This window comes from Panthera leo, chromosome E3 (assembly GCF_018350215.1).
Source record: "Panthera leo isolate Ple1 chromosome E3, P.leo_Ple1_pat1.1, whole genome shotgun sequence".
NCBI classification, from domain to species: Eukaryota; Metazoa; Chordata; class Mammalia; order Carnivora; family Felidae; genus Panthera; species Panthera leo.
In genome coordinates, this window is record NC_056694.1 from 36,927,118 (window position 1) to 36,954,045 (window position 26,928).

The 26,928-nt window shown below is 43.1% G+C and overlaps 1 protein-coding gene across 1 annotated transcript; it reads left to right on the top strand.

Moving 5' to 3' along the window:
• Positions 1-898: 898 nt before the first annotated feature.
• LOC122209840 (ectonucleotide pyrophosphatase/phosphodiesterase family member 7-like) lies at positions 899-25,509 on the top strand. Its single transcript, XM_042922058.1, has 6 exons — positions 899-1,049; positions 11,981-12,126; positions 19,083-19,709; positions 21,780-22,023; positions 23,196-23,319; positions 25,317-25,509. Exons 2-6 carry the CDS (start codon positions 12,016-12,018, stop codon positions 25,369-25,371), a joined length of 1,161 nt encoding a protein of 386 aa, XP_042777992.1. The 5' UTR covers positions 899-1,049; positions 11,981-12,015; the 3' UTR covers positions 25,372-25,509.
• Positions 25,510-26,928: the final 1,419 nt, after the last annotated feature.

Sequence of the window (26,928 nt, forward strand, 5' to 3'; positions counted from 1 at the left end):
AACCCCAAGGGTTGATGTCAGAGGGGCAATAAATGTCCATGGAGGCTGGGCTGTCCAATCATAGTGTGTCACCACATCACTATTAGACTTTCTGTTGCTTAGGCAAAAATGAGGAGGAGGAGGACAAAGAGGAGGAGGAGAAGAAGTTGGGGGAGAATTATTAATTGAAAGTATTTATAGTCATTTCCTAGGGCTGCCATAACAAAGTACCACAGTTTACTTAACAGTACTGGGCAGTTTAAAGCAACAGAAAATTATGAAGTGCCTGGTTGGCTCAGTTGGTAGAACATGTGACTCTCCATCTCAGGGTTGTGAGTTCAAGCCCCATGTTGGGTGTAGGGATTGCTTAAAGATTTTTTTTAATCTTAGAAAAAAAACCCAGAAATTTATTGTTTCACACTTGTGGAGTCCAGAAGTTGGAAATCAAGGTGTTAATGGAGCTGTATGCCCTCTCAAATCCACAGGGAATCCTTCCTGTCTCTTCCTCACTTCTTGTAGTTTGTTGGCAATCTCTGGCATTCATTGGCTTGTAGATGCCACAGTCCCATCCTCCATCCAATCCACAGATTGGATTCCCTGTGTCTCTGTTTTCATATAGTCATCTTCTTGTAAGGGAACAAGTCATTTGGATTAGGGGCCCACCCCACTGGAGCATGACCTCATCTCTGTAGTGGACCTATTTCCAAATAAGGTCCCATTCTGAGCATCTAAGCTTAGGACTTCAACATCTTTTTTGAGAAAGAGTTCAACCGATAATAGTACCGTAAGACATAATTAATTGATAACTACAGGCATTAGTAATCCAGATCCTCATATTATGTCATCACAATGATCTATCTCCCTCCTTTTCCCTCTCCCTCTCTTTCTCTCTGTCTCTCTCTAAGAGTGACCACAAAATTCCCAAGGCTGGCTCTCATTGGACCAATTTACTTCTCAGAACCAATCGCTATGGCCCGGGGGAGAGTGGAACAATGCTGAACACCCAAGCTGAGACTACGTGTCCACCCCCAGTTTGGGGTTAAGGAGGTGGCAAGCCTCACACAAACCAGGTAGACTGCAAGTCAGGGGCTGGTGGGTTCCCAGTGGAAAGTCAAGGACTGTTATCAGAGAAAAGACCAACAGAGGAAGAACTGGCAGGAAGTGCTGAGGTCTACCACGCCAGCCTGGGGCTGACGATGTAGGGATGGGGGTGTACAGTCCAGTGGCCCAGTACTCAGTCCCAAGAAATCACAGCCTCAGCTATGGGGCACCCCGTGGATACAGTACCCACACCTGCAAACAGCCACATCCCAGCATGGTCCCCCCAGTCTCCCTGAACTGTCCCAATTCCCCTCAGATCTCACTGAAATGAAAAGCCATTCTCTGAGGGTTAGAAGCTCATTCTGCTAGTTTAAATCACCCAATTCCTTCTCCCTCTCCAGAAGCCTGTACTTACTGCTCCATCACTGGTAATGACAGTGAACATTTCTGCAATCTCAGTTTTTATTGCAAAGTGATTGAAGACCAGTGAGAATAAGTTATGCTGCTGAAACTAAGGAAATCCCGCCAAGCAAGTGGTGGGTGGATAGGAAGTCTTATGGCAGCAGCATATATTTTCTCCCCCAAGGAACCTACTGAAAATAAGAAGCTATCACCACCATGTTTCAGACAAAGGCTATAGAAAATGTAAGCTGTGATATTATAATTTAACAATTTTGAATCTAGTCAAATAGATATGGATCAGAGGTGAAAGGGGGATGCTCGTAAGGAGATGATGGTGGAGGATAATAACAGTGAGGTCCTCTCTGCTCTTCATTTCCTCCTTTCTTGGAAGGACACTCGATGGTAGGCTCAAGGTCCCTATCAGTCAGAAATTAAGCTTCTCCCAATTCCAGAACCCCGCCAGAACAACTCCAAAATCAGAACCACCACTTGTAACCATGTAGACGGTGTACAGCACAATTCTGGGAAGAACTGTTTTCATGAATGCTATGTGGGTGGTGCCCCCTGGAGGTGGGCAGGGCACAATTTGCACAAATGATCAGTTACTTACATTCTATCCCAAAATCAACCTATAAGAGGTAAAAAGTCCTCATAGATGTCGTAACCAGTCATGAATCCACCTCTCCTTCTGCCTGAAACAAGAGCAAAAGAAGGATGGCCAAATGTATTTAGATGATCTTTAAGACTAGAGCAGGGTTCTCAATGTCCCACCACTGACATTTTAGGCCAAATCATTCTTTGTCTTTGGGGGGGCTGTCTTGTGTGTTGTAGAATGTTTAGAAGCATCCCTGGCTTCTACTCACTAGATGCTAGCAACATCCCTCCCCTCTCCCAGTTGTGACAACCGAAAATGTCTCCAAGACATTGCAAATGTTCCTTGGGGGGCAAAATCACCCCCTACTTGAGAACCCTTGAACTAGAGGTATAATACACAAATCACATATAAATCAGAGGGCCAAAAGTCACCCATGTGACACTCTATCCAGTGAAAAAAAAATAGAGTCTGAAAGAGGTAAGAGAGGTAGGGAAAGGAAAAGGAAATTAAATCCCTGCTGCTGGTTAACAGTACAAGCCCAGCAGATGTTGTTGGAAACCTAGTTAGAAGATGTAAACCTTTTAATCAGCTCCCATCCTTCTCCCCCAGAAACCACTCTCCACTGAAAAAGTCCTGGAAGTCAACAAAGCCCCAAACACAGATGAAACAAAGAAAACCACAGATAGAGACAGAAAAGACGTGTTTCCAACACTAATCATCTCCACAAGGAACGAAAAGTGGAGAAATAAGAAAATATTTCTTATTATTAAGAAAATTAATAAGAAAAGAAAATAATTGAAAATAAGGAAGGCTGGAAAACCAGGGTATTCCCTAACTTTTCAGTACACTAATTTCTAAAGTTAGTGTAGAAAAAGCAGAGAAAATTGCACAAGGAACCCCCTATACCCATCACCGAACTGTAAGAATTTTTCCACATTTTGCCAATCCTGTTCCATTGTCTCCACTCAGTGGACTTTTCTTTCTTCTTTTCTGCCTGCCTGCCTTTCTTTCTGGAAACTTTTTTTTTTTTTTAATGTTTATTTTTTGAGAGAGAGAGAGAGAGAGTGAGAGCATGCTCAAGTGGGGGAGGGGCAAAGGGAGAGGAGGACAAAGGATCTGAAGCGGGCTCTGCACTGACAGCAGTGAGCCCCATGCGGGGCTCAAACTCATAAACCATGAGATCATGACCTGAGCTGAAGTTCGATGCTCAAGTGACTGAGCCACCCAGGCACATCATGGAACCTTTTTTTTTTTTTAAGTTTATTTATTTATTTTGAGATGGAGCATGAACGATGGAGGGGGGCAGAGAGGGAGGGAGAGAAGAGAATCCCAAGCAGTTTCGGCACTGTCAGCACAGAGCCCAATGCAGGTTATGTGAGATCATGACCCAAGCTGAAGTCAGACACCTAACCGACTGAGCCACCCAGGTGTCCCCTTTCTGGAACCTTGTAAAGCAAATTCCAGACATTATGCCATGTCATCTATACCACATCAGTGTAAATTTCTAACCAAAGAATTTGATTTGGTTTTGTTTTTATATAACCTCCACACCATAATTAACATGAAGAAACTAGGACTCTTCCAGGTAGAGAAAAGATCTAATTGCCACCTTAGAGATTCTCCTATTAGTGCTTCTCAAATTTGAATATGTATATGAATCACCTGGGGATCTGGTTAAAATGCAGATTCCAGTTCAAAGGATCTGAAGTGGGGCCATTCCAAGAAGCTCCCAAGTAATGCTGATGCTTCAGGTCTATGGATTACACATGAGAACGTGTTAGCCCAAAACACCACAGCAACTGAGAAAAAAAATCATGACTGCTCTGGATTCCAAGGTCTTGAGTGAGAAAAGCTGGAACCACTTGAGGGTAACAGCACAGGTGTATTAGTTTCCTATGGCTGCTGTAACAAAGTACCATAAGCTGGGTGGCTTAAAGCAACTGAAAGTCCAGAGACCAGAAGCCCAAAATAAAGTATCAGTGGGCCATGCTCCCTTCAGAGGTTCAAGGGGAGAATCTTTCTTTCCCACTTTGTCTTCTAGTGGCTACCAGCATTCCTTGATTTGTAGCCACATCATTCCAATATCTGCCTCCATGATCATGTTGTCTCCTTTCTCCTTTTCCATCTGAGTCCTCTCCTCTTCTGCCTCTTGTAAGGATATTTATCTTTGGATTTAAAGTCAACATGGATAATCCAGGATCATCTCATGTCAAAATCCTTAATTACAACTATGAAGACCTAGTTTCCAAATAAGGCAACATTCACAGGCTCTGAGAATAAGAATATGGACATATAAATGGGGGGGGGGGGCGGGGGGTGCCAGTGGGCACCATTCAGTCCACTATAGTGGTAAGAGGAGAAAATAAAGTGAGAAAAAAAAATACAGCGGAGAGATCCCATTTCCGTCACAGTGGCTAGTAAGGCAGGTCAAGGGTAGAACTGTGTGTTAACAGAGTTTCCAGATGGAACTCAAGAAGCCGTCTACTTCCAGCTACTCAAAGAGAGAACGTTTCTGCTTTTGACAGCAGATAAAGGAAGAGGTATAGAGTGTGAAAGACCATTCTCTGTTGGCCTAGTTCCTAAGGAATTGTGCTTCTGCCTTAGGGCCATTCTCAAGTCTTGTTCAAGGATAAAATGATTTATTGATGACCATAATTAAAAAGCAATGTCAAAAAGAAGCAGCATCAGCATTTTTCATTCGCACTTACACATGAGCAAGAGTGGTTTAGTAAAATGGGCATGCTAGGGTTTTATATTCTCTGTCCAGACAAGGGCTGCCATCATGAGTGCTAGTGTTGGGGACAAGCCTCAGTTCTATAGCAGGAATTGATAAGGTTTTAAATTTTGATTGGTTCACCTGTTCTCATTTCAAGTACTTTTGTTATGGGTCCAGTGTATTATCAATGGGTGGTACCCTGGGTGTGCACACTTGGGTGAGTGTGGTTTTCAGCATCAGTGGAGGCTGCTTTCCCATCAGTGTCTTGGCTGTGGTTCTGAATGAGCTTGTTAGCTTGAGAATGGAATATTGTGTGGATTTAAGGTGGTTAGTTGACCTGATTTGGCAACCATTCTTCCTGACTTCATACTAGCTGGTTAACAAGACATTTTCTTCTTTGGTTTTGGGAATGTGAACTTAATGAATCACAAATCGGGAGGAAAATGAAGATATACTTATAGTTTATATGGTAGATTAGTTTAAAGGAATTAGTGAATAACACAAGCAGTTTCTCAGCATTAAAGTGTGTCTACACCCAGATGGACTATCTGTAAATATACACTGTTCCACCTGAAAATTAGTAGATAGGAGCAGAGCAAATGTTTGGGGCGGGGGGGGTGGGGGAGAGGAATGCCCTTATTGAGTTATTAAGTTATGGCATGGTTTATTTTAATCCCACTAAAATATCTTTTTTCCCAAATTGACTTTGGATTAAATCAGGTTCTGCTTCCTACTTGTTCAGAGCATACCTGGCCATCTGCAAATGGGGCAGAAGTAAGAGGGAATTTTTTCAATTAAACTCAACAAACATTTGTTGAATGCCTACTAAGGGTAAAGCCCTATGCTTTGTGCCAGGTTGATACCAAAATAAATGAGCACAGCCCTACTCTTAGGAAGCTTTTAAACTAATGGAGAAAACATATTTAGAGGTAATCACCTGAAATTCAAGAGGAAATGAGATGAATGCTGAATGCAAAGTATAAGCAGGATAGAATGGCATTAATGCCATGTGTGCCCAGTTCCAATGATACTCCCTGACAGCCCACGGCAATACTGCACAGATACCCATTTCTTGTATGATCTGAAGGCCCATGAAGGTTTGAGCCTTGGCAGATCTAGTATAGGTCTAAAGTCTACGTCTGGTCTAGTCCTGATCTTAGGAGTGGTTTTCATCCATCACAAGCCAAGGAATAGCCTAAAACACTGGCAAAAACTGAAAAAATTACAGGTTCTAGAGCAGGGCTTTTGCTCTAGAACAATAAGCCAGTCACAACAATTTTGTTGTTTGTTATTCTTCACAACAATAAGCCTGTCGTGAACCATCTCGACCATTTTGTCATTATAATCAAAAAAGGAAAGATTTTCAGCAGTCTTACCAGGTAGACGCCTGACCCTATCTTAGTTCAAACTATGGAACTAAACTCTCAAGCCATCTAACAATGGCCAAAATAGTGATCTGTCCACAACAACAGAACAGAACAACAGTGCTCACTTCTTTCCCAAGGCATATCATGTAAGTTCAGGTCATTAACAAATAAGAACTAGGCAAACTTGAGCTACCTAATCCTTGAAGGGAGGTAACTGACGATGGTTACAACTCGAGCAGGGTATTATAAAACCACCACTATCTACTTTTGCCCAAGCAGTGAACTGCTTAGTTTTAATAGTTAAAAATCATGGCAAATACAGCTGACACTTGAACAACATGGGGGTTAGTAGTGGTGAACCCACACACAGTCAAAAGCCCACATAGAACTTTGAATCCCCAAAAATTTAAAAACTAATAACCTAATATTTACCAGAAGCCTTACTGATAACTTAGTAAATTAACACATATTTTATATGTTATATGTATTATAATCTATATTCTCACAATAAAAGAAAATGTTGTTAAGAAGGTCATAAGGAGGGGCGCCTGGGTGGCTCAGTCAGCTAAGCGTTCGACTTCAGCTCAGGTCACGATCTCGCGGTCCGTGAGTTCGAGCCCCGCGTCGGGCTCTGTGCTGACAGCTCAGAGCCTGGAGCCTGTTTCAGATTCTGTGTCTCCCTCTCTCTGACCCTCCCCTGTTCATGCTCTGTCTCTCCCTGTCTCGAAAATAAATAAAACGTTAAAAAAAATTTTTAAGAAGGTCATAAGGAAGAGAAAATACATTTATAGTATTGTACTGTATTTGTCAAAAACAATCTGGCATATAAATGGACCTGCACAATGCAAGCCCATGTTGCTCAAGGATGGACTGCATTTACTCTCACCTGCCACCAGGCTCCAGTGTCACCTCCTCTGTGCAGCCTTCCCTGATACCCTCTTTTCTGTGTTCCCACTGCACTTTGCTCAGCATCTATTGGAGCACTGATCTCCAGCTATGTCAGTAAAATACAGAAATCCTTTCACACTAGCTCAAGGGAAAGGACCACCTTGCAAGACTCTAACAGCCAAACTTGGGCAAGGGAACCAAATGAGGGATAATTAGGAAAAATGGAAAATGGAGTTAGAGAAACCAGATCCCACTTTTCTGGCTCTCAGAAACCCAGTGGTCCCTATTTTTTTTTTTATTTATTTTTTTCAACATAATTCATTGTCAGGTTGGCTAACATACAGTGTGTACAGTGTGCTCTTGGTTTTTGGGGATAGATTCTCATGATTCATTACTTACATACAACACCCAGTGCTCACCCCAACAAGTGCCCTCCTCAATGCCCATCCCCTATTTACCCCTCTCCCCTGCCCCCCCCCATCAACCGTATCCAAAATCTGTAAAGAACTTACCAAATTCAACACCTGAAAAACAAATCACCCAGTGAAGAAATGGGCAGAAGACATGAATAGACACTTTTCCAAAGAAGACATCCAGAAACCCAGTGCTCCTTCTAATCAGCCCCAGGAACTCTCTTATCTCTACTTCTCTCACTCACAATCAGCTTTCTCTTTTTGCTCATGACCTATCATGGTAGGCTACTGGGAGCCCACCACCAGCTGATTAGTTACTGCATCTCTTGGTTTAAGTCTTGAGAGAGAATTGGGTTTCTCGCCAGCCAACTGAATGTAGGGAGGAGACATCACATGGTACAAATATGGTACTTAGACCTGTCTCTCGGCAGGGCCTGTAAGTTGGGGAATCCTAAGACTGAGTGACTGTGAGCATTGCAGGCACCCCCAGAACATGTTCTCTTATTAACTCTCTCCCCTGCTCCCTAGATTATGAACACCATGGGACAATGGAGGATAGTACTTGGGTCAAAATGTTTGAAGGGGAGGGTTTGGATCAAATGCTGGATTTGATGGTTCTCTAAATTCACCTTCCAGTATTTGAGAAATAAATAAATGTCAGTCTCTGAGAATCAAGAAACGAGTCAAATCTAGCTGGGTTCGTTCCCACACCTGAAATGCTCGGCTGGGAGAATTTACCTGCATCTTGCCATAACTGGTATGGTGTGGGAGTATGCATTGTACCCTGATTAAAGCATAATTAGCAAGCAGCAGGATTAACACTCTCTGAGAGAGCTCATCCTACTTCCTGTTTAACTTGCATAATTACCCACATCACAGACACTGAAATGACATGGATAATAGACTCTCAGAATGGATAAAGCCAGAGAGGACCTTGGAAATCATTAATCCTCTCATTTTATGAAGGTGGAAAATGAAGCCCAAGGGAAGAACAAGTACTTTCAAGAGCCAAGACCAAACCCAGGTGTCCCACTCCTGAAAGCAGCCCCGCTTCTGTAGCATCATACTGCAGTGAGGGCAGCATCACCCAACCCAAGTGAAACCAGTTCCTTTGCAGCTACTGGAACTCCAGGCATGGCCAACACTGTTGCCTTCACGCAGCTTTCCCAGCCCAGTCCCTGATTGTCTCCAGAGTACAAAATGCAATTTTAGTAAAACTGATTGCTGCTCCCTACAACTGTTCATTTCTTAGCTTTCCCCCCACCTCCCCATCTTGTTCTGCCCACATTCCAGAACAGGACCTTAACCATGATAAAGAGGCTTGAGCAGCAGGAAGGAGGAACCGAAGGGGCAATGGAAATTCCTGCTGGGTCATTAGTGGTCCCCAGCCACTGGCTGGATTTAGAACATACCTTTAAGTGTCAGGGTGGAAATAACACAAACACCATGGAGACAGTTCCCTTTTTGCAATTACTGGGACTAGCCATGCCACAAAATGGAAGGGTCATGCTCCCTGAACTCATTTTAGATTAGTTGTTTGAAACTTGGGTAACATCTCTTTGAGGGGAAAAGGGATTCTATGATGGGTTCCCAGGCTAGTCTATTTAACTGATACTATAATTGACCTCTTGGTCCCAGAGCCTGGAAACCAGAATCATTAAGGTCCAGGGAGGGGAAGTTTCCATGTCCATGGTGTCCTTTGCTTCCTCCTATCCCTCCTCCAAATCCTCCCAATGTCTCTGAGCCCCCAGGCTTCCCCAGATACTGGAATACTCCAGGTTTTGACAGCTGCCAGCCTTCCCTTTGGTCTCTTAGGGAAGCTGCTATCAACCCAGATTTTGGAGTAATGGGTAATCTGCTAGAACTAATCCACATACATGTGTGAATGACTAACAGTCCCTGAACCAGTGGCTCTGACATGTCAGTTGGCTAAGAAAATGCAAACTCGCAGACCCAACCCTAGATGTGTGGATTGAGCAAGGGCTAGATTGGAGAACAGAGAATTTGTGTTTTTTAACAGTAGTTCAACTGATTCTAATGTTGGTGGTATAGATACCATGGATAAATACTGGAACAGGTGAAGTGGCAGGCATTTATAATTCCATGGTGATTTGCTCTTTACTGGGCAGGAAGAGTCACACAGAACAGAATCCAGGATTTGCAGGTAAAAAAGATAAAGACAAAAGCAAGCTACTACCTGGGTGAATTATCTCTGTGCTTCCATTTCATCTGCTGTGATATGACATGGCTCAACCATGAGAAAACTTGGACACTACAACAAGGAGAGGATTTGTTGTAGATTTCAAAAAAGGAAAAGTTCTTGTCCATTTGGCCCCCACCTACCCATAACAAAGTACCCTCACTTGTGGTATTCAACCCCCCTCGTGACATACAGTATCACGGGGAGATTAAAAGCCCAGGTTGTAATGCTCAACACCTTAAGTCATTCAGTAAATGCACAGCAAACCCATTGAGATACCCCTGCACATCCACTCGGTTGACCATAATCAAAAAAAAGGAAGAAACAAGTATTGGTGAGGATGCAGAGAATTCTGAACTCCTGGACATCGCTAGTGGATATGTAAAATTGTACAGCCACTATGGAAAATGGTTTGGCAGTTCCTCAAAAAGTTAAACATAGAGTCACCATATGACCCACCAATTCTACTCTGAAGTATATACCCAAAAGAATTGAAAGCAGGGACTCAAACAGATACTTATACATGAATGTTCATAGCAGCATTGTTCGCAGTAGCCAAACAACCTAGAAACAACCTAAATGTCCACTAATAGATGGATAAACACATTCTGGTCTATTCATACAACAGAATATTATTCAGCCATTAAAAGGAATGAAGTACAGATATATGCTACAACATGGATGAACCCGGAAAACATGAGACTAAGTAAAAGAAACCAGACACAAAAAGTCACATATTGTGAGATTTCATTTCTATGAAATGTCCAGAATACCTAAATTTATGGAGACAGAAAGCAGATTAACGGCCAGTAGCAGGTAGGGGAATGGAGAACTGGGGAGTGACTGCTAATGGGTACAGTCTCCTTTTGCAGTGATGAAAATACCTTGGGACTAGAAAGAGGTGATTATTGCACAACATTGTGACTATAATAAGTGCCACTGAATTGTACACTTTAAAATGTTAATGGTTATTTTTATGTTTTGCAAATTTTACCTACTAAAAAAAAAGCGGGGTGTAACCAAACCTCCTGGGTTCAAAGCCCAGTACTGCTACATGATCTTGAGCAAACTCTGTGCCTGATTCCTGTAAAGGGGAAAATCTCTAAAGGCAGGACAATAAATATGTGCCATGATTTCATCACACAAACCCTACCCACTATTATTCAGGCAAACCAAGGCCAGGCAGGTTAGGGGCTTGTTCAAGTTCACATAACAGGTTCAGAAGTTAACTCAGAGCTGGTACCCAGCTCTTTTTGGACTCTAAGTTCATGCTCTTCCCCTGTTGACCATCCAATTTGATCCCTCACCAGGAACCTTGATACCAAGACCCCAGTCCCTGACAGCAGTGCAACTTTTTTCCAGTGATTCCAAGCATGGTGTACCTGCAAGGCAGAAATGATAAAGCAACAAGTATTTTTGCTTCTTCCCAGCTGAAAGCCTTGGCCATCCTAAGAGGACTTTACCCACCAGCAGCTTGGCAACGACTGAGCCAGTGGAGAATTTTCCCCTCTCGATTCCCGTGACAATCAAGTTCTAGTCACAGAATGTCCTGTCTTGATTTACCTTGGAAATAGGAGAAATCATCACTATCTTATTGCAATCAGTAGGGTCACCCAGAGGAATCTCTTCCAGAATGTGGGGGAGTGGACACTCAGCTGTTCCCTGGGTCTTTTGGTTAAGTCTTTAGACTACTCCCCAGTATGCACTCTCCTTTTCCCCAGTACAGTGTAAGATCACAGGTACTTTCTATATCTGGTTCAATTCTTATGTTTTCAAGAATAATCTAGCTTACTCACATTCCCCAAAATCCACTTTCCTTCTTTAAGTAGAGAGAAATAAGTCTATACCCATCTATGTCTAGAAATCTTTCTTGATTCCATTGTTTTCCTCAAACAGCACAGCCAATGGGAGTCCTAGGAAAAACCCTGGGATATTTGCCAAGAATTGGGCCCACTGGATATTCAATATTGAATCAGACCATCACAAGCAGAAGATAAGGAATATCACCCCACAGGATATATCCAAATCCCAGGCTCTTGCCTTCTGGACACAGAATAACCTAAGTAACCTGGTCTCTCTAAGCCTTCCCTCCTCACACATCAGTTTCCACAGCCCACCCCAGCTTCCTCCAGGACTGTTCCAGGCAGCAGATCCAATCTGGCAGGTGTGAGATTCTATTAGCCCTTTCATTATGGCTACCAATGTTTGCACCTCCAGAAAACCAAATCTAAAGCCCCAGGGTGGCCACCCAGAGTGACAGTCCCCCAGAAGAAGTAGGCCAACCAGAAGGATATTGGAGGAGGTCTTAAGATCACTTTGACACCGTTGGCAGTATCCATTCATAGAACTTATCAGTACCTTCCCTCCTTCATTCCCAAGGTCGCTGGATTGAAGATCATGGAGTCATTCACAACATGATGTTTAACACAGAGACACACTGGAAGTACTCCTTCAAGACCACACAGAATAAGACTGAATGGTGGGACAATGGTGTTCTCCCCCTCTGGATCACAGCCCAGAGACAGGTACTTTCAGAAACCCTGGGTTGGCTTCCAGGGACATTGCATCACATTCCTAAGCATGTGGGACGGGGGTTAGAAGCTATGACCTCGAGTAAGTGACTTAACTTCTCTAAGCATGTTTCCCTAAATGTGTAATGGGAATAATGATGATGTGCTTATTTAATAGATTTTACATAAGTATTAATTGAAATATGCATTTAGCCATTATTGATGGATAAGTCTCTACAAGGGCAGAGTCTGGCTTAATCACAATTGTACCTCCAGGGCTCACCATAGGGCTCTGTCACATTTTTTTAACCCAGTAGCACTTTCATAAATGTCTGTTTATACACTTGTCTCAGACTTAAGCATAAAAGCCCTTAGGAATGAAGTTGACCATTTAATGAATCTTCAGACCACGGAAAGTTCTTAAGAGAACATTCACTTGAAAGGATTCTGGTAGCCATTTATTATTGCTTCAAAAAGGCAGAAATCAGAACTCTGTGTTTAAGTCCTAGCCCAAAACCTTTTGTCAGCTTTGTGTTTTCTTAATAAGCTTCCACAGTCACCACTTCAGAGTAGGACCTCCTCCTTGTCTTCCCCAAGACACCAATCTTTGCTCCAAAGATCCCCTTGGCACTGGCGCTTCACCTCTATGCTCCAAGGTACACTGGGTGTGTCATGTTGCAAGATGGTGCCATTGCAGCTCAGAATGCAGGCTGTGGACTTGGACACGTGGAGCAGGATCCAGCCAGCTCCACCCTTCTCCAGCTGCATGACCTTGGGCAACAACCTCCTCTGGGTGTGTGATTTGCCCCACCCATAAAATGAAAACTGTCAGAGTCCCTGCTTCTTAAGCCCATTGGGAGGGTGAACTGAGATAATGCACATGTCTTGAAAACTAAATGTTCAAAAACTATTAGTCATTAAAGGAAGCTGAATCATCTTAGCACTTCAGCTGGTCACTACAGCTCTAAACCAGAACTAACCAAAGGAACTTTCTTTGATTATGGACATGTTCTACTGTGTACTTTCCAAAATGGAAGCCACCAGCCATGTGTGCTTATTGAGCCCTTGAAATGTGGCTAGTGAGACTGAGGAACTAACTTTTTAACTGCATTTGATTTTAATTAATTTCTACTTAAATCTAAATACCACATGTGGCTAAGGGCTACCATATTGGACAATGTAGCTTCTAGATGAATCACAGGGAGTTGTCAATGACTCTACCCTAGCTTCATTTTTCCTCCTAACTGTTGGGCTCTAGATTCCTTCCTCTTCTGTCACATTTTTTAAAAGTTTTTTAACATTTATTTAGTGTTCAGAAACAAGAGAGACAGCATGAGCATGGGAGGGGCAGAGAGAAGGGGAGACACAGAATCCGAAGCAGGCTCCAGGCTCTGAGCTACCAGCACAGAGCCCGACACAGGGCTTGAACTCACAAACTGCGAGATAATGACCTGAGCTGAAGTCAGACGCTTAACCAACTGAGCCACCCAGGCACCCCTTCTGTCACATTTTTTAACTTTGAGGCAGAGACCACCATGCAAATAAATTCTGTCCTTCCAAGAAAATAAGATTCATAACACTACATGTCTAATACTGATTTAAGTGCTTTACATTTATTAATTTATAACAGCTCTTAGGTGGGTGCTACAATTATGTCCACTTAACAGATGAGTAAACTGTTAAACAGAGCAGTGCCATAACTTCTTAAAGTCACAAAGCTTGCAAAAGGCAAAGCTGAGATTTGAATTCACTCAGGGTTCAGCAACTCTTAACTCTTAACCATAACAGAATATTATTTCCTTGGCCAAAACATTTAGTCATGGATCTGATAGTGAATCTTACTGCTAGGGAGATCTGGGCAGTCTTCATTAATTCACTATTCAACTTGCTATGATATTTGTTCATTGGCATGAGGGTTCTTGTAGCATTCTTTCCTGTAGTTTTTCTTATTCACAGTTCTTGTCTCATTGCCATTTATTTTCAGGACTTTGTTTCCTTCTGCTCAACTCAAAATCAGAGTGTTCTTCCTCTTTGCTGAATTCATAAGTGGTTATGCAGAAAAAGATCTGGTTCAGGGCCAGGCGACTGAAAACACGCCATTCATTTAGCAAGTGAAAGTGAAGTTGGTGCATCTCTCATTCTACCACTGATATCTCCTGCCATGGGACAGAGCCATTGCCCAGCAGCCTGAAGAGATAGCAGGAAAACCACTGCATTCAAGGCAGACCTGTGGCCCCAGGTCAGCTTCCCAGTAACAGGATTCCAACTGGCCCTAAATGTCATTCAGGAACCCATATGTTTTGCCAGGCAGGGCTATGCGGGGGGGGGGGGGGGGGGGGGGGGGGGGTGGCCTGGCCTGTATCCATCACTGGGAAAATCCATCGTTCTCCTGAGTCTCTTCCAGGCAGGCTTTGTGGAGATTGATGCATTCACCTTTAATAGGACTAAAATGTTTTCCTTCCATGACACTAACGCTGCCAGAGTTCATCAAGATACACAAGCATTGACATGCCTTACACATGATGCCTAAAAGATGGGATTCCTGGCCACCTTTGCGTCCATTAATCATGGTCCATGAGCATATCCACACTCCAGCAGGACTTCACTAATGGTCAGGGTATGAACAGAGAAGCTCCATTTAGAGCAAGCTCATATTTTAAATGAACATACCTGATAACTGAACATGATTAATGGCTGAGGTGGTTCACCATGTTCAGAAGTCCTAATCCTCAGAGAAAGGCAGACAGCCATGACTGTAAGATCCAAGAGAACCATAAAAACCTAGGGGCACGTTTCACCTCTCTATGGAGGAGCTATAGAGTGTATTAAGGAGTGAAATGGCAGAGGATGATCCGAGTGAGATCCCCATGGCTGCCAAGAGTCTGTATCAGGACCATGGTAGGCTATTACCAGGAGGGGATTCAGAGAGACCATGGGGAGTTTAGCTATGGTTTTCAATGTAAGCCAAGTCTCCTAGACAATAGCTTCCAAACTTGGAAGAGCTGTGAGCAAGATGGTGCCAGGTACTTCTGCCTAGAGTGTTAATAACAGAATAATTCATCCCAATATTGGCCCAAACCATGTTTTTATAATGCATCATAAAGGCTCTAAGAATAATAATCTGACCTCCAAAAGGGTGTGGGATGGGGAGAAAATAGAATCTTGGCCGTCTGGCTCCTTCTGTTCAGTGACTCCTCTGGAGCACAGAAAACCAATGAAAACGCTCAGACTTCTGAATTTCACATACATACAGTCCATCTCTTTCCACCCAGTCACTCCCTAGAAGGAGGAACTAACTCCTTTCCCTAAACCACACACACTTCCCACCAAAGCACAACCATGATAAAATGTTCAAGGGCCTTCCTAAAACATGTGCACCTTGTGACATTCACTCTGTCACTTAAAGGAAGAAATAAAACAAAATACAAAACCAAACTGAAACTTCTGCTCTAATGATTTGTTCTGAAGAGTTTGGTGGGATCTGTACAAGGATTTTTCCCATAGTAAGTACCAATTCTTGTTTTAAAAAAGCAACTTAAGAATAATAGCCACATTGATGCAAAACTACACTAAGGGAGAATAATGAACCTAATAAAACCAGCGATTTTCCAATTGCTATTGCTACTGGAAACACTGATTATGCTAATTAAAGGGTAGAATAGTAAATACCCACTCTTTTGCATCCAATTAAGTGCTCAGATTATTTCTCAGAAGTATTTGTTGAAAATAGCACTTTTGATTATAACGGGTCCCAAATAAACAGAGTCGTGTGTGTGTGTGTGTGTGTGTGTGTGTGTGCACACACTCAAATACACATTTATCTCTGGAGCTCTTTTCATGGAGTAGTGTAACTCTTAAAATTCCTATGGGACCAAGTAAAAAAAAATCATACAGCTTGGGATATCTTTAAAGAAAGTGTATGTTGAGAACGCAGCACAAGAAAACAATTTCAAGTTGGGAACATGTGAGATTTAACACACAAACATCAAGAACACAAATGGATAGGCAAGGCTGCCTAAGTCCCTCATAAAGTCAATGTCAGCTTATTCTAGATAATAAAATAGCCAAACTATGTTGTACAAAACGTTGAAAGTTTTATCCTTCCAGCCAATTCCATACTTCAGAGCAAAGTCAATTTATATGTAAGTTAAACAAAGTACCATCGCTAAAAACTGAGAATTATGAGTAATGCCAATCAGAAATGCAATAAATAAATATTAGAGGATTTGCAAGTTAAAGCAACCATATAAATTCTATTATCAGAAATGAAAATGTGTTGCCTGAAGAGATTACAAATAAGATGCTAGAACCCAAAAAAGGAAGAGCTTCTGTAACTATTTCCATAAGTTAATCAGGAGTGAGAATAGGATGGGTTTTGCACCGACTAAAGGAGATGCAATTCATACATTCATTCTACATGCGTTTAACCAACAATTACCACCTACGCTGAACCAGGCCTATTCTAGGTCCCAGGAAAAGAGTGGTCAACAAAATCAACATGGCCCCTGATCTCCTGGAACTCCCATTCTAAGGGAGGGAAATAGATAGTAAACAAGTAAACAAAGTAAGATAATTTCAGACTGAGTAAAGTGTTTTATAGAAAATAAAACTAAATCACAGAAAATGAATGCTGGAGGGCAGAGGGCACAATATTTCACCTATAACTATGGATAGCAGAGCTTCTGGAGCCTTGCGAAGAATTTAGTATTAAGAATTCTGCCTTTTTTTTTTTTTTTAAAGTAGGCTGCACACCCAGCATGGAGGGAGTCCAATGCAGGCCTTGATCTTATGACCCTGAGATCAAGACCTGAGCTGAGATCAAGAGTCAGACACTTAACTGACTAAGCCACCCAGGCACACCTTAAGACTTCTGTCTTACTTCAAATTTCCTAAAAGTAGAGCTTGAGGCAGGGGTTTAGTGCATGTGAGGCATTGAGGGAGAGTTCTCAGGAGATGGGAGTAAGGGAAACTGACAGGGCAGGGTTTGAAAGATAAATGGTCCCCAAAGTTGGATACCAGCTTCAGCATGATCCCACAGGGAGCTCTGGTGCATGAATTACACCCCCATGTTATCCCAGCCTGAAGCAAGTAAGCTGGTCTTTTGTCCTCCCATTAGTCAATTCCTGGCCATAGGTAGCTGGGAGTGAAGGAGCAGTATGGAACAACTTTCCAGGTGAGGCAAGATTTGGCCACTTGGCTAAAGGTAATTTTCCAGAACATGGAGCAGCTGAAGTGAATGTGAGTTCACTGGCCCAGTAAGGGGATCTGGGTAGAAAAACAACAGCATCTCCTACAACTTCCAAATTGCTTTCTTGTTTCTCTCTCTTAAACAGTATATAGGAAGTTTTCATTACTCTCTATTTATACTCTTCTGTTCATTTGTTAATCAAACAGCCACAACCCAGGTGCCATTATCCCCAAAGTCTTCCTGGTCATTTATTCTCCATACCAGGGGCGCCTGGGTGGCTTGGTCGGTTAAGCGTCCGACTTCGGCTCAGGTCATGATCTCACGGTCCGTGAGTTCGAGCCCCGCGTCAGGCTCTGTGCTGACAGCTCAGAGCCTGGAGCCTGCTTCCGATTCTGTGTCTCCCTCTCTCTCTGACCCTCCCCCATTCATGCTCTGTCTCTGTCTCAAAAATAAATAAACATTAAAAAAAAAAATTAAAAAAAAAAATAAAAAAAAAAAATAAAAAAAAAAAATCAGAATTTATTCTCCATACCAAATCAACACAGTTACACCAATCTTGGTTCTACTAAAACCAATAAATCTTTTGTGTTTTTCAAAACATTCAAACCTTGGGTGACACAGCAAGTGCCACAATACAGCCTTCAAGTTAATAGCTTTGCTGAGGCAAAGGAAAATACTTGCTCCCCAAATACACAAGTCATTCATTCATTGAACCAAAAATCTATTGAGCCCCTACTATGTGCCATGTCCTGGTTGAGTAGATGCTTTCCAACAACAGGACTTATTTAGTGAGATGTGTTCATCTTGTTGTGAACTCATTAAAGAGCATATATAATTTTTTTTTCCTAACAATTTTCCCAAACTTTGTCAACAGCCACCTTTCTACTGGGGAGATCACTTAAGAATATTTCATAACTTTGCAATCACATGTGTTGTTAAAACAATATATTGAATTATTTCTGGTTCAAAGCTTTCCTCAGCCCTTACTTCTCCTCCCCAGAAGTCCCAAGATCAAATCTCATTGGCTCTGACTGGGACATGGGCCCACGTCTGAACCAACTGCTGTGGCCAATGGATACAGTGTCCTCTAACTGGCCAGGCCACAGCCACATCCCACTTCTGGAGCCTGATGTGGAACCAATACATCCCAAACCAGCCATGAAGCAAGGGCAGAGAGGAGAGCCTCTAGGGGAAGTCAGCGCTCTCTGAACCAGCAGAAGGATATTGGGTGCTAGGCAGGCAAACTGTCCACTATACAATTCAGCGAAGGCTTTATGGTGATTTGCTATACCTGGAGGCAAAGAAAAGACTGCCTAGCACATGCCAAAACACAATACCCAACACTTTACCTTAAAGTTATCTGGCTTAATCCTCACAAAAATACCATCAACTTTTTGGCATTTTACATATAGAAACCCTGAAGCATAAGAAGTTAAAGAACACACTCACCATCAGCAACTTTTTCCTCCATTCCAAGGGACTTTTTTTTTTTTTCATTTTGCCATCTCTAAAGTTGGAGTGCATCTTAAAATCAGTGGAGTGTCATGGTTTAACTGGCAGCATTTTTCTTCCAGTAGCACATAAAATAATAACATGTCTTGCAACTAACAGTGTTTTAGATTTGATGAGATCCTGGTGAAGCCATGAAGCCTGGTGAAGCCAACCCCATATGACTCCAAAGCTCCAAAGGGACTAGGGCAGAGATGTCAACAAGTCAGGCTTTGCTTATTTTATAAAAGATATAAGATACAGCCCTGATAGAATTTTCTTCTTGTACTTGCAGGGGAGGAAGACAGCATCATTCCACTATCCTGGGGGAGGTGCAAAGTACAAAGGGGAGGCTGTCCAGCGGTCCCTGGTGGAGTCTTACACTCACCCAGACAGCAATGAGACAGAGTGGAGGGAGAACATCGATATTGTCATGAACTGGTTCACTAAGGAAGACTTTGATTTTGTGACTCTGTACTATGGAGAGCCAGATAACGTGGGTCACAAATTTGGGCCTGAGACGGAGAACAGAAGGGTGATGATTCAGCAAATTGACAGAACCATCGGGTACCTGGTGGAAGCCATTAAGAGGCACAGCTTGACCAAGCACCTCAATGTCATCATCACATCAGACCATGGCATGACCACAGTAAAAAAGAGGCCCAATGTCACTGAGATCCTCTTGACAAACTACATCAAGTTCAAGGACTTGGTCAAGTTTGATATCGTGGACTATGGTGGCTTTGGGATGATCCTGCCCAAACCAGGGAAAGAGGAAGCTGTTTACCAAGCACTGAAGAATGCACATCCTCACCTCAATGTGTACAAGAAGGAGGAATTCCCAGAACGCTTCCATTTTGCTAAACACAAGCGGGTGCTGCCAATTGTGATGTACGCTGACTCTGGTTATAACATCAATGGGGTGAGTCGATTCTAAAATGAATGAAGTCATCTTGGATCTGGGAGACAGCCTCTAGAGAGAAACGATTCTGAAAAAAAAATTAAAACAAGTTGTAACCCATTGTTAGTTCTAAGTGTTCCCCACCCTCACCCCATGTCTCACCCAACCAACCCTGTCCCATGTTACTGCTATGCAGTTATAATGACAAACATCCCCGACCAAAGCTCTGTCCAGCACTGTACTAAAAATTTAACATGAGTTGTTTCATTTTTGTCTTCCCATCAACCCAAAGATAGATACTCTTATCTCCCTTGTTTTATTTAATAAGGAATAAGCCAAAGATAGAGAGAAGTGATTCAGGATTAGAAGTAAGTATAAGGTTAATGTTTGAATCCAAGCCTGTGTGCTTGCTTGATCATTATGCACAGATCACCAGTAGATTCACCAAAAATAACCATGTGCTGGTTCCCCTTTACACATATCAAGGAGAAGGAGGAGGGGAAGGGGAAGGAGAGGGACAGGGAGGTAGAGGGAGAAGGAGAGGGAGGGAGAGGGGAAGGAGGAGGGTGATGGGAAGGAGAAAGAGAAGGAGGAGGAGGAGGAGGAGGAGGAGGGGAGGGAGAGGAGAAGAAGGAGAAGCCCTGTTCATACACACACACACACACACACACACACACACATTATACACAAATGGTCACAACAGCATTATTCATAAAAATCAAAAAGTGAAAACAAACCAATTGCCCATCAACTGATGAATGAATAAACAAAATATGATATAACCATACAATGGAATATTATGTTGCCATTAAAAGGAACAAGGTACTGATACATGCTACAACTTGAATGAACCTTGAGAACACTATATTTACTGAAAGAAAGTAGATACGAAAGACTTTGTATGATTCTATTTAAATGAAATGTTCAGCACAAGCAAATCTATAGAAACAGAACACAGATTGGTGATTGTCGGATGGGGAAGGGGGAGAGATGTTGGGAAGAAATGGGGAGTGACTCCTGAAGGGTACAGGGTTTCTTTTTGGGGTGATGAAAATTGATTGTGGTGATAGTTGCACACCTCTGTGAAACAAAATTTAAAATCATTGAATTGTACACTTTAAATGGGTACATTATATGGTAATTATACAAATTATATCTCAAGAAAGCAGTTATGAAAAAATAAGCAAGCCTAAAGAAGAAAATACCAAAATCAACACTAATTGTGAGATAGATTTAAGGTGGTCTGGTTTTTGTTAACTATCAACCAATAATTCATGGCAGAACAAAATGTAAGTGATGTTTAAACACTGCATGACAGAAGACCATCCCAGAAATAGTTTGAAGAAGACTTGTCTAGGCTATGGACATGAGCCAAACATTATATTTGCAATCTGTTCAGAGTATAATAGGTATAGGAAAATTCATAAGGTTATTGTTTAGCGTTGGTGGAAATAGTCACAGTAAAATGCAACAATTACTTGATATTTTGCAATCCCTCACATGACCCAGAACACTGAGGATGCATGCCCAAAGCTAAGTTCTTGCCAAGGAGAAATTCCATAGCCACTGGCCTCTTTCTAAACCTGGTTCATGATGTAACAAGTTGAGAGTGATGTGAAGGAATTTAATGCAATAGTCACATTCCCAACATAACCAACCAGGTTTGAGGGAATAGGGAAACTTCTGAACCGACCATTAGAAAATCCTTTGGGTCTCAGTGCCTCTCACTGAGTACACTTCTCAGATCCCCATCCACCTGCCTGACTTAATGTGAAGTGGGTGTTAGTCTTCTCTCTTCAGGATTAAGGAACTTGCAAAGCACAGGAGGCTATCACCAGAGGCACTATGTTTCAGCTTATTATTGTCAGTATTACCTTCTTGCTGTGTCTAATGGGTATACTTTCTTTATTCTCTTTTTTAAAGATCTTTCATTCCTTGCTCTTCCCTTTGGCACTGCAGAGCAGTGTCCTTCCTTGTCATTTAAATTTTCAAAGGTTTCATGGATCTGACAAGCATGACAATAACTAAGGGACAGTTTTCTTTCAGGGGATTGGAGCCTAAAATGGCTTTTTTATTATTATTTTTTTTCAGCAACTAATAATATATTTCAACAAAGGAGATCATGGCTTTGATAATGTCTACATGGACATGAAGACCATATTCAGAGCTTTTGGGCCAGATTTCAAAAAGAATCACCTAGCTGAGCCTTTTGACAGCATCCACATCTACCCACTCATGTGTAAGCTCCTGGGGGTTACCCCTGAACCCCATAACGGCTCCCTGGCAGTCACCCAGGAAATGCTTGTGCAACATGAGCACAATGAGCAGCAGCCAGGTGAGATACAAGAGCAACCACCAGAAAACTGGCAGTCTGATCTATTCTGTCCTGAGATACAAACGAATGAAAAAGAGGTTGGGCGGGGGAGTGAGGGGGCCACTGGTAGAATCGAGCAGAATAATCCTGTTTGTCCAACAGCTTCAGCATCTGCAGGGCAAGATAGCAGCAGCTCTTAAACAGGTAGCAAAGGAAACAGGGAATCCCTCCATGTGCTGGTGACATTTCATACAGTGCCTCTGGGGCCAAAGGAAGGCTCTCCGTAGACAGTCAAGCAATAATCCTTCTGATCCTTAGAAATCACATGCAATCTGCCCCCTGACGTCCCTTGTAGTACAGAAAAGCAGTCTTCCTTCAGCAACTCAGCCTTTGCTAGTGCCTGGAAGAAAGCTGCTCACAGTGGAGGAAAACTTACCATTCCACTCATTGCTGAAAAAAGAAGGAAGGAGGTGTTTCTGTAAATGGGGTTGCTAATTCTTAAGACTTCAAAACCTTAAACCTGGGTGATATAAAGGAAGAATGGTATAGTCTCTAAGAATGCAGTTGTTTACAACCAGTGGCCAGCTTTTCTTCTGCCAGGAGAGACTTAGATGCTGTTCAGTGATTTATCACACTTAAAGCAACTACATTCAATCAAAACAGAGTATAAAGGACACGCTTTTCCCTTCTTCTAAGCCACTGCACACGATTTTCTTGTGAACTTACAGGATGCAGGCCATTTTGTAGGAAACTACTTAAATGAATGACCAACTCAGGAAATTATTGGGATTTTTTTTTTAAGTTTTAGAGTTTTGCTATAACTATTTGGCTACCCCCGTCTCATAGCCCATTGGGAACCTGGGGTAAGGTGTCTGACTGCTGTCAGTTATTGATAAGCAGGATGTCCCACCAACTGATTTTCAGCAAATTGGCTTTTAGCAAATTGGTCACTTGGCAAAGTGGTCATTAGGCAAATGGGTCATTTGGCGAATAGGTCATTTAGTAAATCGCCTTTCAACGACTTGCCCTATGAGGTTTCTCTACAGTGAACACTTTCTTGGGTTAAATGTACATTTCATTTCCATAATTAATATTCACCAGAGCTTGGATGAAAAACTTCCCAGAGACCCAGGAGCAGCGAGAACAGCCTCTTAATAATCAGACAATTAAAAAACCATCTTATATTTTATCAGGAGCAGAGACACAGAAGACATTCCCTCTCCAGAAGATAGCGTTTGGCCTCGGGATTGTGACAGGAGTTCTTGCAGTTCTGTGTGTTGCTAGTGTGACATACACAGTCATTCGTCGGAAAAAGAAGTGAGTATTCTTTGGGTTTCCCAGGGTTTATCAGTGTACATTATAATAATCCACTTCAACCATTTCCTGCATGCCAGAGGGGGTCCAGCACTTTGAGAACCCAGCAACCAGAGCCAGGTTCATGACTTGTAAAGTGAGCAGTCACTCAAGGCCCAGGGCTCAAAAGAGCCCTCAACTTGGTTTAATAATCTACTAGTCTGTCACCATTTCAGAATTCTTGATTTTTTATTTATTTTATTTGAGAGAGAGGGAGAGAGATAGACAGAGAGTCCCAAGCAGGCTCCATGTTCAGCATAGAGCCCAATTCAGGGCTCATTCTCACAATCCTGGGATCATGACCTGAGCCAGAATCAAAAGTCAGAAGCTCAACGGACTAAACCACCCAGGCGCCCCAGAATTCTTGATTTTTTTTAACAAAGACCCTGCATTTTCATTTTGTACTGGGCCTCCAAAATTAAATACCAGTTGCATTAGTTTTCCACAGCTGCCATAACAAAGTACAACAACGTACCTGGCTTAAAAGAACAGGTACTTATTGTCTCACAGACCTGGAGGGGAAAGTCCAAAATTAAGAGGTTAGAAGGTCAAAGCTGCCTCCGAAATTTGTATGGGAGAATCCTTCCTTGCCTCTCTAGCTTCTGGTAGTTGCTGGCAATCATTCGTATTCCTTGGTTTATAGATGCATCATTCCAGTCTCTGCCTCCATCACCACATGGCCATCTTCGCCGTGTGTCTCTGCCTTTACATGGTGTTCTCTTCTCTGGTGTCCATGACACCACTCATGGGATTTAGGGCCCTCTGTACTCCAGGATTACCTCACCTTAATTATATCTGCAAAGAGTCTATTTCCAAATAAGGTCACCAATACCATAAGGTCCTAAGTACCAGGGGTCAGGACTTCCAACATATTCTCTGGAGGGACACAATCCAACCCATAACACTGGTTCTGCCACCAACTAAAGCAGTACAGAGCCCTGGTGCACCTCTTTCTATATCTCAATAGTTATATCATTAGACTGAGCCTCCCATATTCCTTATTATACCCAACCCTGACCATTCTTCTGCTTTAACATAGCTCCTGTCTCAATAGAATGGAGGCCTCCTGAACACTATAAACAGCCTAAGGGAAGTCAGAACTTTACTTAACCTTAACTCCATTACAAAGCCCACATTTAATGTAATTTATATTTGAACTATAAAAATTTCCTATAAGTTGAAACATGACCTATAAAGGTCTCTATGCCCTGAAGCAACGTTTTAAAAAGAAATCAATTGGCCCTTTTCTACAGAAACCATCAGCTATAGGAGAGCTAAAGGAAAAACTTCAATGTACTGATTGAACTGCCATGCCCACAGCATAATTTCTAAAAGGCAACCATTCTGTACGGTTAAAATATATTAGATGGTGGTTGTTGTTGACGTTGTTGCTGTTGTCGTTAAAAACCTCCAATCCAGAAGTTGAATCTTTAATATAGCATGTGCACATACACATCCCCTCTCGCCACTGGCAGGACCATGGGATGGGTCCTAATGCTTCTCTCCATATCAACACTCCCCAGAAGTTTTACTTTTTGTGGTACCTAATCTTCATTTACACCTGAACACACACGTGTGAGGCCCCTGGGATGTTAACAATCCCTTCACTGTCTTAATTCTTCCAGATTCAGATCTGAGATATGTGACCTTATGAACTCTGTCCCTCCCTAGAGCCCACACACCAAAATAAAGGTTTCTTCTGTGTGCAAGTCAGTGTCATAGACCACTCCGGGTCCTGTCCCAAACTACATCCCCATCTGGCATTAGGAAAGGCTAAAACAGCCTAGATTTATTAATATCTTAGTATAACGTCATACAGTATTACTTATTATGGCACTGACTGTACATGCCCTTTTGCTCCTCAGAAGAAACGCAATTAATAGCTACTTTGTGTGTTAACAAAATAAGCCTAGTATTGATGAGTTTGACCCTTTCCCATTGGTTTTCATTGTCTACTGCAGGCAGAGAGCTGATCAAAAGAGCAAAAGTGGACCAATCGGCCTGGCCCAGTTCTGAAGCATCATTCCCTTAAGACCAAGCCTTGGCCCTGGTTAAGGCTCATCATATCTCAGATGATTCTACCTCAGGATACCGTGAGGAAGAGGATTTCTGCAACATCAGACCCAGAAACCATTAATTCCGTGTAAAGACACAGCAATAATCACGGTCAACCCTCTTGATTTAAATCAACAGTGTGGAGAGAATAAGACAAACCGTTCCTGTGTCAGATCCTGTGCTCACTTGGTACTGGTGGAAGAACAACAGATATGAGAATAAATGCATTCCATTAGAATTAATTCTTCTCTCTTGTTCTCTTAGCTGAGCAGGGCTCAGTGTTTCTCATCTGAAAGGGGTAATAAGATTTAATCTGTCCCCTCATCTACCTTCTGCAAGTATATTTAGCAAATTAGCTCTCAAGACTCTTCCAAATGGAGTTTTATGAGAGATGTGCTAAAGTAAATGTGTTAGACTTTGAACACAGTTCAAACTCCAGAGGCAGCACCGGTGGGTTGCTGTCTATCCTGCCTCTCACTCAAGACATAATAACGTCTAATGGAAATAATAATTTTTTTTTTTTTCTTTTCTTCCCCCTCCTCAACCACCCCCAGGAACTCTTACTCTTCAGATTCCTTTCCCTACAAAGTCAAAACTCCTGCTGTAAGTCCTCCAAGTTCCGGGAGCTCGCCTGCACGCTTGCTTCCCCCTGAGCCCCTGAGCCCCTGAAGGGCAGGGACCACACCTGGGTTTCCCTCGCGGTCGCATCCCCAACGCCTCACAGCACCGGGCACACAGTAGGTGATTAATAAGTGGTGAAGACAAGGCTGGTTGGATTAGGGACGGACCGAGGCCGGGGGAGTGGAGGTTCTGGCCTGGTATTAAAAGAGGTCATGGAGAGGACGTGACCGCAGGCTGACCTCGCCAAGCTCCTCGCCCCTTCCCCGCCCTGGAATGCACCTCAGCGCACGGGTGGGGCTTCCACCCCGGAGGCGGTTCAGGGTCACCACCCCAGAGCACCGCGCTGTGGAGAGGACGCGGACCACAAAGGGGACTAAACCCCGCCACGGCCTCCATGCGAACGTTTAAGATTCTGACACAGGGGCGCAGCTCATCTTGCAGCGCCCCCGTAGCTAAGGCCTGAGTGACTAAGTTTCCTTGCCCATTGACTGCGCCACCTACCCTACCCGGAGCGGCGAACTCGCAGCTCGACCCGAAGGGGCGGAAAAGGCCTGAGGCTCCTAACCCCGGCCTGGGGACGTGAGGGCCCTGGAACGTGAGGGCCGTCAGGCTCACTCCCTCCCAGCTGCGCAACAGGGAGGGAGCTACGCGTCCGCCAAAAAGTGCCTCGTGAAGACGCGGGAACAGCGAGAATGATTACCTGACCCTTCGCCTGACTGGACGCTACCTACCACAAAGCCGTCGCCTCCCGCCTGCCCTCACTTGGCGCCAAAGCCCTGACTCCGCCTCCCAAGCCCCAGGCCACCCCCATCCGACCCTGGCCCCGCCTCCCACGCGCCCAGTGGCGCCTGGCCCCGCCCCCGGCCCAGCCCCGCCTCAGCCCCGCCCCAAGTCCTC

Coding starts and splice junctions, on each gene's coding strand:
- LOC122209840 (XM_042922058.1), top strand. CDS start 12,016: ATGATGTTTAACACAGAGACACACTGGAAGTACTCCTTCAAGACCACA. Junction 19,710..21,779: donor CTGGTTATAACATCAATGGG/GTGAGTCGATTC, acceptor ATTTTTTTTCAG/CAACTAATAATATATTTCAA. Junction 23,320..25,316: donor GTCATTCGTCGGAAAAAGAA/GTGAGTATTCTT, acceptor TGTCTACTGCAG/GCAGAGAGCTGATCAAAAGA.